The sequence below is a fragment of the Protomyctophum bolini genome (assembly GCF_963924005.1).
Source record: "Protomyctophum bolini genome assembly, chromosome: 8".
NCBI lineage: Eukaryota > Metazoa > Chordata > Actinopteri > Myctophiformes > Myctophidae > Protomyctophum > Protomyctophum bolini.
In genome coordinates this window covers 22,788,695-22,799,797 of record NC_137869.1, presented here as the reverse complement: position 1 = coordinate 22,799,797, position 11,103 = coordinate 22,788,695, and the positions used below count along the sequence as shown (strand labels likewise).

Sequence of the window (11,103 nt, the reverse complement as noted above, 5' to 3'; positions counted from 1 at the left end):
AATTAAGATATTATGCAGGGGGGGGGGGGGGGGGGCTGCATGGTGATTACTAGCTATAGTGATACAGTAAATTCTCTCTTCACCTGGGGTATAATCTGGATCTTTTTTTCTACCATGTTTGTACATTCTTTTAATCTTTTAAGTTAAGAATGTAGCCTACTTTCTTCATGTCTTGTTGAATGAATCAATGCTCTTCATGTTGAAACGGAACCTAATTTGACACCTCAACCCATAGGGCCACCACCTATACTGGGCCATGCCTACCTGCTCGGACGTCGGTAGAAGGCGTACAATGGTGCGCAATGCATGCATGGATTTACTTCCGGCATCATCACCGTTACTATGGAGACGTATGTTTGCTCATGTGTTTGTGTTTGCGCAGATCGGGCGCAGATACGCTATCTGACTTTTTTTCCCCGACAAGATAAGAAATGATAATTTATGTACTTGCTAGATATGAACTACTGACTACAGCTTCTGTCTAATGTTGGAGGGATAACGCCGCGTTATGTCACAAAGGTAACTTAAACACAGAGTGAGGGGGCGACATTAAAAATAAATTCATATTAATTTGAAACTGCCGTGTTCTGCAGAGGAGTAAGGTAAGGCTGGGACCGAGGTAGCTCTGGTCCATAGCACTAATGCTAATTCTGCCCTGCAGGGTAGAATTAGCATTAGGGCTATGGACCAGAGCTAGGACCTATAAATACTTTAAATAGCTGTCCCACACACGTTACATTTTAATACCAAGTTGAAATTCACATAGCTAACTTTTAATTAATTGGTAAGGAAAGGAAAGGTACTATGTTTACCCAGGGTAACTGGACTAAGCTCAAGAACTTGTTTACAGCCAAACGGGTTCGTAATGACAGTTGCTGTCTGGTCCACAAATACTAGCTAGCCATATTCCAGTTCAAAGGACAAATTAGACTGATAGAATATTTTATTGACAGTTTAAAAAGGTAGCCTACAGTCTCTATGTTTAAAACAACAATTACTACTACTAATGGTTGAATTTTGCAGAATATTTTACATTTGAAAACAAAGGGCAACAAATATAGCCTAGGGCCCTAGGCCCTAGGACATTACAACAAAAAGGAGACATGATTAAAACCCCAATTGTATCATATTATTATTATTGAGCTAACTTAGCAGAATTAGCATTCAAATAGATTTTCTTTAATTCAATACTGTGGCTAATGTGTAGACCACCTATACTCTCTTCCAGTCATTACAACAAACTGTGGGTAGATGCACAGGAGGAGTTGTCCAGCCTGCTGACCGAGGAGTTCCCGGCCCAGACCGCTCGTCCAGAGAAGGACAGGGTGGTCTTCTTCCAGCGCCTGGCCACCTTCTACGTTCGTTATATCCAAATCTTTAGGCACCTGGAACAGGCCCACGACCAGGTGGTCCAACCCCAGAAGAGACGGCTCATCCGCACCGTCCTGGACGGAGTGATAGGGAGAGTCCTGGAGCTCAAGAATGAGATGGTGGACAAGGAGTTCTCAGAGTACCACTACCTGGATGATGTTGTACAAGACCTGAAGCTCTCACCCGTGAGTTTCACTGGAGTGTGTGTGTGTGTGTGTGTGTGTGTGTGTGTGTGTGTGTGTGTGTGTGTGTGTGTGTGTGTGATGCCAGATCTTTGGAAAGAATAAAATATAGTCCTATATTATACTATTTGAATGTCCCTCTGGATATTATACTATTCCTAATAGTTGCCAAGTACAGCCATAGTCTTAATGTATTGTAGAACTTTTGGGGTAGTTGGCAGTTAAATGTGTTGATTATTCAAGGGATTACTCAAGGGAATACTGAACATTCCATTCCTCTAAGATACTTCATTATAGGCAGGGACTTTGTCAGTGTTGGCTCATGACTTGAGTCATGATTCTTCTTAGTTTTGCACGCTTTCTATATTACATTTTCAGCCCACAAACAAAGACAAGACACAACCACATCAACATACACCAGACAGCACACACATGATAAAACTAAATAAAAACAAAACTTAAACTGAGCATACTTTTTTCATTCATACTATCTCATTCCACCACACAGTCTATTTCGCATCCGTATTGCAATTGGCTTATGATTCTAATGATCACTGTTGTGTTTGGCTTCACCCCAGGCAGACATTGAGATCCCCATCCCTCGCTATTTCATCAGGGAACGCAGCAAAATACTTCAACAGCGACAGGCGATGCTCACGGCCATTCTCAGCAAGATGGAAGTAACAGAAAAGGCTAAAGTGGGTGTTTAAAATATTTCTGAACACCATATTTTTAACCAATCAATTGTTTCACTCATTGTCCATATAAAGTCTCGACAAGTGCTCTTATATCGTCCGTGATGAAAAGTGGATGCAATATTATAATTATGCCCATGTTCCATATATCATGTCTAGCAAAAAGTGTCTCTTTATGGTGTAGAGCCAATCATAATTTTAAAAGAGAATGTGAGGACTCATTTCTCTTTGTTGTCAATGTCTTACTGGGTGCACGGTAGAAATTCATATTGAAATAATTATTCATATGCTGAGGAAGGCTCTGACCAAAACATTTGCTATGTTAATTAATAAAAGCTTAAAAGGGATTTTAAGTGAGTGCTGGTGATCTTTTCAAGTTAGCAGAGCATAGCACCATCAAACCTGCAACAGGCTGTTAAAATAGCCACAGCTCAACTGAGAGACTGAAACCGTAAATCGTCATATTCATTCATTGATGCACTCATTTATTCATGCACTGCTGCACGCACTCAAGCAATCACAGTATTCCAGTAAGATTTGATTGCTTTTGTTGTTTCCACCACAGCCTGCATTATTTCGTAGACTGAATCTGGAGGAAGCCATTAAAGTCATCCAGGTGGCGGAGCGTGCTCGTCAGGGGCGCCTCAGGGCAAAGTTCATGAAGGAGATCCAGAAGGATAAGGAGAGACAGAAGAAAGCCATGGACAGGGACCGGGGGGCGGCCGCCAGGAACATGGCTGCCATCTGTGTTCAGAAGGTGCTCAGTATTAATATCACCGAGTCAACATTTACAATTACAATGGATATTCTAATGTGAGATAACTTTTGTTTGCAGGTGTGGAGGGGTTACGTCCAGAGAAAGACGACAAAAAGGGATCGGGAGGAAGAGCTGATATTTCTAGGCATGGTGAGATTATTGGTCCATCTCTTCATGCTACCTATTTTGCATTATCATACTTAAATCATCAGTGTGGAATGGATTTACTTTACATTTACATTTTTAAACTTTCAAACTGGTGTCCCTATTTTGGCCAAAACGGCAGGTCATTATACTGTAGGTCGAAACATTCAAAACTTTCCAAGATGTTCCAAAATCTTCCTGTACCAATGCTGGAAATTAATCTAGGCTGTCAAAGGCAAAATACCTGCTGTAACATCAGAAACATGCTTGAAAGGTTCAACCCAAATGTCTGCCTGTCATTTCACCCAGGCCATGAAGCACGGATTTGAGCAGCCCTTCTCCTCCGAAAACAAGGTCCAGACCACCCAGGCCCAAAGGCGGCTCCAACAGGAGGCGCACGAGGAGGACTACCAGAAGACCATAGTGGCCGTCACAAACAAACTGCGGAACGTTGAGGGGGTCGAAATGACTGAAAACATGAAAGACGAGATACGCCAGTGGTTCATTGAATGCCAGTAAGATCTCACAGATGAGGGTCATTTTTAGCATGTACTACAGCGAAGTATTTACACATAATAGTAGTAAAAAACAATTGTAATGGTAAGCACACCTTCTGGTATTATTTGTTTACCAGCGATGCAACAGGATCTTTTCCGGACTACCCCGATGAAGAGGACGGAGGCTCAGCTCTCATTTTCGCAGAGAAAACCCCTCAACAGGTACTACACCCCCCCCCCCACACACACACACACACACACACACACACACACACACACACACACACACACAATTCAATTCAATTCAATTCAAAGGGCTTTATTGGCATGAGAAAACATACGTTTACATTGCCAAAGCAGAAAGAACAATACAACGATACAGCAATACAATCAAAACCAAAAATGATACACACACACACACACACACACACACACACACACACACACACACACACACACACACACACACACACACACACACACACACAATACACACAATATTGATTAGGGCAATTCACAGCCTAATTTATATGGTGGTTCACAGATAAAGGATACAGATGAGTTTGAGCCTTTATGCATTATTTTTGCAGTTAATGGAGGAAATCGCTGCAAAGGAAGATGAGGATGACATCAAAAGGCCAAAAGGGAAGGAAGAGAAAAAGGGAAAAGGAAAAAAGGACAAAGCGAAGGTTGGAGAGGAGGTACAGTGTTCCACTCACTTTGCCTGACTTAACCACATGAATCCTAGCGTCCCTATTCAGGGCATGTCATAATAGGCAGACATTTTACGTAAATAGGCCAACTTTCAGTGAAAATAGAAGATCTACAAGTTCACAATGCGTCACAACACGTTGTGAACTTCAAAATCGTTTAAGATCGTTTAACATAATTTAACATAACATTATAGTATACAGTAGGGTTTTAGTGGATAATCAACCATGGTGTTGCTAGCCATTACACTCACTCACAATGAAATGGAACAATGACAATACTGTGCAAAACACTGTGAACTGCTGCCAAGGCACACTGGTGTGGTGTGCCATGAGACATGTCCAGGTATGCCTTGGGATTTTGTGACCACACATTATTATTGCAATATATTAGCCACTATACAAAAAGCTATGAATTATTATTGTTCACTATAATATTACAGAGGCACATTCTATTCCCTCCAAAATACATTATTACTACTTTAAACCTGGCGTCCCTATTTTAGGCATGCACATTTGCAATTATAGGCATCATTTGTAAATACATTTAGTTTATTTATCTTGTTAAAAATAACTAATATGGACGATCTACACAATGCTATCTACTTATTGTGAGCTTGTAGATCTGCTATTTTTGCTATGAATACTGGTGTGTGTTGCGATTTTGACTTGTTCATTGACGTGCAACAAAACGTTTGAAAACCGCTGAACCACAGGAGGAGGAAGAGCCTGGACTGAAGATGCTGCCCTCCACCTTTCTGTCTAACTTAGAAGTGGGATACAAGACCTTTGTAGGTGAGTGGAGGAAAACATGGTTTTGTACCTTTATGGTGCTAGTTCTCCATGAATACTATTGATGGTGTTCACACTAGCAGCGACAAAGCAACAGGTTACGAGTCATTTTCAATGGAACGCATGGCAGAATGTTGTACAAATCAAAGTTGAAAGTCAGTTTTTTTTCTGCACCCCAAGCATCAAACAATCACATGCTCTTGGTTAGAGTTCAATCGGTGACAACTCCAATACAGGTGGTTAAAATATGCAGTGCTCATGAAGTCAATAACAGATTATATCATCCTTGCTCATCCGGAGTATGCTTGGAGTTGGCCTGAGGGCTTCCTTTCAAATATACTCATGTTTTCGTTTCACCATTTTCACTCTCCTTCTCCCTCCCCACAATTCCCGCTCCATTATGTGAATGGAAGAAAACCTCAACACTTACGTAGCTGGCCACACTTGGCTTTGTAGCTTTGTCGCTGCCAGTGTGAAGGCAGCATTAAGCATGCCAAAACCATGCAACATGAAAATAAAAAACAATATGAAAATGCTTCTCATCATCAGATGTGTGGCAGAACCGCGATGAGTCCAAGAATTTCAGCCAGAGGCATGAAGAAGAACTCATCAAGGAAGAGCAGAGGAAAGTGATTGAGGCAGACATAAGACTACAGGTGATGCCATCCACCTTAGCCATACACATTTCTTACAAAGGTTTAATGACCTAATACTCGAGATATTGTCATTACTTGCGCAAGCAGAGCGCGCAAGAAAAGTTGTTAGTCTGGTACTCCGATGCGTATGCCGTGGCTGCATGATTTTGAGAGTGACATAATGAAGATATGTACCAATGCCAGGGTATACCTGGCTCTCAATGGTGACGTAATAAACGTAGGTGGCCTTGTGGTTAGAGTGTCTGCCCTGAGACTCGGAGGTCGGGGTTCAATCCTCGGCTGGGTCATACCAAAGACTCTAAAAATGGGACCCAGTGCCTCCCTGCTTGACACTCAGCATCAAGGGTTGGATTGGGGGTAACTCCCTGCAACATACTAGCGTCATGTCCAGGGGGTGTACTTGTACATCAAGCTGCCTCACGCTACAGAAACAGGAGATGCGCGCCTCATGCCTCTTCAAGGTTACTTACTTACAGTATATATGAGGCCATGTGTATATATGAGGGCATAATACAATGTGAGAGACGCATTGTATTATGACAGGTAAGACGCGCAAACACGGGAAGCGAACGCAGCTGAGACCCTGCAGATCATGTCTGTCTGTCTGTCTGTCCCGCTGTTACTGTATATGTGGACCTGGCCCCTTTTGTGCCCATATATGGAGCTGAGTGATTGCTGATGCAACACACTCCATATTTGATTATGCACAATCTTAATTAGGCTTTAAGAAATTAGTCACAAATCCAACTACATTAAAACTAATTGGGAAAATGAGTTGGAGATTACCATCACTACAGAGGAATGGGTAAAATTGTGCAAAACACAAATTACGTCTACCAACTCAAAAATGTGGAGAGAATTCTGTTGGAAAATTAAATTGAAAATTAAAATTAAAGAAAAACACCTAAAATTAAGTCAAGACAATTGAACAGCCATGCTGGAGACAGCGTGACCACAAGGAGGCAGGCCATGCTTATATATTCTGAACTTGTCCTAAAATTCAGAAATACTGGCAGGATATCCACTCCACCTTAGAGACCATTCTGTGTTTTAAGATACCTCAGACATGTTCCTTTTTATTGCTGGGAAATATCCCTGAAGAGTTTCTAATACATGATACTACAACTACAAACTACAAGTGGATCCTGGACACTTCTAAACCGACGGGACTGTATTTCTTTTATAGATAGAAGCTTTTACCATACTTCAAAATACTTTTTTTTTTACCTCCAATGACTAGGTACGTAGCACATAGCTAAACCTAATATCTCAATATTGAAACCAATATTTCACAGAGAGGCTGAGATTTGAAAGTTCGTAGCGGTCGACAGTACTTGCGCACTCTGCTTGTAGTTCTAGTTCATTTAATATTTCCCTTACGATGGAGAATTAGGTCTAATATTGTAATTGTAAAACTATTATTGGGACTGCTAAGCATAAGATAAATCAATCCACTGTTGTAGTTTGTGTAGTGGTATCTCAGTCTGATCTTTGTGCCTGGATGCACTTACTTGATCTATACTTGGCTGTGCTCCATGTCATACACAGAAAACCACTGATCTACAAGCTCACAATGTGATGCAGCGCAGCGGGACACGTTGTGAGCTTGTAGATTGGCTATTTTCCTTGAATGACATGGAGCACACAACTAGTATAAATCCCCTTTTTGCAACACAATGACAAACATTACATGTACATTACAATAGGCTATATAGGCAGCGACACTCATTGGTCACTCATAGGGCGTGTGTATTTTTGTCTCAGGTGGATTCACTGATGAGACAGGAGCTGGACAACTTGAAGATAATGGTGGATAAAGACAGGGGGGGCAAGGGCAAAGCCAAATCAAATGTCAAGGTAAATAATGTATGTTGGGCATGATTGTTTGTCATATCGTTTACTTACAGTAACCACTCTCACTTTCTATGGCATCCATATTATGCTTTCGGCCTGTCATTATAGGTGAACATTTTCAAAATAAAGAAAAGGCCAACCTACCAGCTGTATAAAGTATAAATTAGGGCTTAAGCGGTTATGAGATGTGTGTTTATGTTTTGTTTATTACATCACTGCTTTAGAAAAAGAAAGGATCAAAGAGTGGGAAAAAGAAGAAGAAGGACAAAGATTTGACAGCTGACAGGTGAGGTCGACTTGAGCATGTCACACTGGCAGTAGGACAGGCAAAGCCAATACATTTCACTGTTATTGAATCACTTCTGCTGGAGAGCATGATGACATAATTTATTCACATCCAATAGGACGCTAGAGTCTCTGTATCAGGAGCTGGTGGAGCAGGGCTTGTTGAGAAAGGCAGATAATGTTAAACTGCACGATTACATGGGTAAGAGATAATGCTTTGTGGTTTGATGTGCCATCTTTCACCTCTACGTGAATCTGCAATTAGGCAGAGTCACTGCTAAAGGTCTCTCCTGCATTAAAGCTGCAATCTGGAACTTATTTTAATTAATAAAACATTATTTGAACCAATCAGTATGCCAGTACAATATAACAAATACATCTGCACTGGTAGGATGTGGTCTCCCTACTCTTCCACTGAGAGACTTGGACCTTAGTGGGACACCTATTAGTTGACAGAAAGTACTGCCTGAAGCATATAAGCACAATATATCCCCTGGTCGAGAGGAGATGTAAGACAATAAGAGCAGTAGAACTTTGGTCTCCCATGCACAGACCCGGGTTCAAATCCCGGGTAGGACATGAAACTTATGGATTGCAGCTTTAATACATTAATAATGTATTGTGTTCCACTTGTTCCAACTTGTATATACAAATTTAAAAAAAAATCACACCCATGTGAAGTGAGGGGCGCTCTTATTATCATACGTCATCATCTCATTCTGGCTAATCACAATTTGCGTCTTGACTTTTGTCTTCAACTTCAACGTTTGTGTTGTTTACACACTTTTGTCTTCAAGGTTTGTGTTTACACAAACCCTCAAAGCTGGACAAATTAGGAAAAAAAGAGGCACCTCTACAGTAGCTACAGCACCTGTTTTATTCATTGTCAAATAATTATGTATGTAGAGCTGTTACAAATAAGCACCAAGTGAAAGACTGCAGGCATGCGGATTTGATTTAAGATAAAATACTGCCCTCATCTGGTCTATGATTGGAGACACACTATTAATAACAAATGTGTTTGGTGGATACAACAATCTCTTAGATCAGTCTATATAGCTATTTAAATCCTTTCCGGTAATTTTAGAAAGCTCTACAAAACCTTGGGCTCACAGCTGTTTCCTCTTGTCTTTTTAGGTGACTACAGCTACCTTGGGACTACATTGAGACAAACGGACATTGAGCCCATGCCTTCCCTGTCTGATGTGCGACAGGTCTTAACTTTGTACGCTGTCTTACCTTTAGGTACATGATATGAAGGCCATTCACACACACACACACACACACCCTGTCATAGACAGCCACATTGTAAAAATCCAGTGCATAAGTAGATACTCCATTGGGTTACACTTGTCGCTTTCTGTGCTAGCATTATATCTATATTTACATTTTTCATGGGTTTACATTGCTTGGTTATTGTTCTGTGCCATTTTCTTTCTTTCTAATCTCCATACTTCATGTCAGTCTCACCTGTAGACTGTACATAATAATGATATATTAACAATAGTGTGCTGTTTGCAGGCTCTCAGGCAGTCCATGAGAAGGCTCCTCTGGTTAAGGCCATCATGCTGGTAGGACCAGCGGGCGTTGGTAAGAAGATGTTGGTTCATGCCATTTGCCAGGAGCTAGGTGCCAACCTATTTGACCTGTCACCGTTGAATACAGTTGGGAAGTACCCAGGCAAGAGTGGCCTTACCATGATGCTTCACATGGTCTTTAAGGTACCACAAAACGGCACAATCGCCTCTTTTTGTGTTATCTTGCAATCTTCCCTCCCGCAGCATTCATCAATTAATTTACCAACCGTCTCATAATCATCATTTGTGTTCAGGTTGCTAGACTCATGCAGCCTTCAGTGGTGTGGATCGGAGATGCAGAGAAGATGTTCTACAAGAAAGTTCCCAAGGAGGACAAAGAGGTGTCTATGAACAACAATACAATCATGTATAAATGTATCAGTTTGATAGTTAATGCGTTTGAAGTTTACACTCGTATGTTCTCAGTTAGACCCCAAACGCTTGAAGAAAGACTTACCCAAGGTCCTGAAGTCCATCAAAGGGGGGGATCGTGTTCTAGTCATGGGGACAACAAGGGACCCGTTGAACGCTGACATAAAGTCACTGTGTAAGGTGTACAGCAAAATCATACTCATACCAAGGCCTGACTACGCCTCAAGATACGGTAAAAGTGTTAAATATAAATAAAATATTTTTTTTGCCAAAGGTATACAAAAATATGTTTTTTGTTTTAACCATATTACATTTGACTCTGGTCCTCTCCAGTCATTTGGAAACAGCTGATCAAGAATCAAGGAGGTGAGGTGACCAGCGCACTGGACCTCAGCTCCCTGGCCAAGATCTCTGACGGCTACACCCCTGGTCACATGGCGAAGGTGATTGACAGCATCCTGACTGAACGCCGCATCCTGCAGCTAGCCAAGCGACCACTGACTGCTGCCGAGTTTGTTGCCCCTTTGGCCAAGATTGATCCAGTGTTTCAGGTTGAGGAAGAAGCCCTTAAGGTACAATGGATTTCGTTGTGTTTAGGTCTACAATGTTCTTTTGCTTTTCTGTTCTTTTACGGTTTAACTGTTTACTGTTGTGACTGAAAAGCACAGATGGGATGTTTTTGAGGTTGTTCTTGTGTTTGTGTCCTCAGGGCTGGTATGCAAAGACTCCTCTGGGAAAGAAGCGGTCTAAGGCAGCCGTCGGAAGGGATGAAGAGCTGGCGGCCACAAAAGGCAAGGGAACAAAGAAGAAAGGAAAGAAATAAGATTATAATTTTACCTCCAATTAAATTAACTCGGATATTATATTTATTACAGTATATTATGTCTTTTTTTAAATATTGTGCTTGTGTCGATGATGCCTAGAGAGCAGGGGTGTCCTTCTTTATGAACTATTTGCAAGGCTAGGAGAGTTTTGATTGAGTAATAACAAACTAGCACGTGCAATTGGGAAGAGGATGTTGGAAAATATGCTGATGAAGGCATTCTATCTCGGTAATGCCACAGCTCTCACGCTGCAAATGGGATTGGGGGACGGTCTATAAGGGGAGTGCTAACCCCTTGTATCGCGATTCGCGAATACAGAGGTCTCTCCAAACAGGACAGTGTGACGTGACGACATATTTCAGCTTTTCTGTAAGGTATAAAGTTGGA

The 11,103-nt window shown here is 41.4% G+C and overlaps 1 protein-coding gene across 1 annotated transcript; it reads left to right on the top strand.

Moving 5' to 3' along the window:
- Positions 1 to 383: 383 nt before the first annotated feature.
- On the top strand, positions 384 to 10,715 carry LOC308319741 (dynein regulatory complex protein 11; the record flags this gene model as incomplete). The annotated part of the gene is made up of 19 exons (XM_080769919.1): positions 384 to 519; positions 1,229 to 1,556; positions 2,132 to 2,251; positions 2,814 to 3,005; positions 3,084 to 3,155; positions 3,459 to 3,664; positions 3,784 to 3,868; positions 4,237 to 4,347; positions 5,073 to 5,151; positions 5,698 to 5,804; positions 7,569 to 7,661; positions 7,883 to 7,944; positions 8,063 to 8,145; positions 9,081 to 9,188; positions 9,465 to 9,664; positions 9,775 to 9,861; positions 9,947 to 10,124; positions 10,226 to 10,464; positions 10,602 to 10,715. The coding sequence occupies exons 1-19, from the start codon at positions 509 to 511 to the stop codon at positions 10,713 to 10,715; spliced, it is 2,475 nt and encodes an 824-aa protein (XP_080626045.1). The 5' UTR covers positions 384 to 508.
- Positions 10,716 to 11,103: the final 388 nt, after the last annotated feature.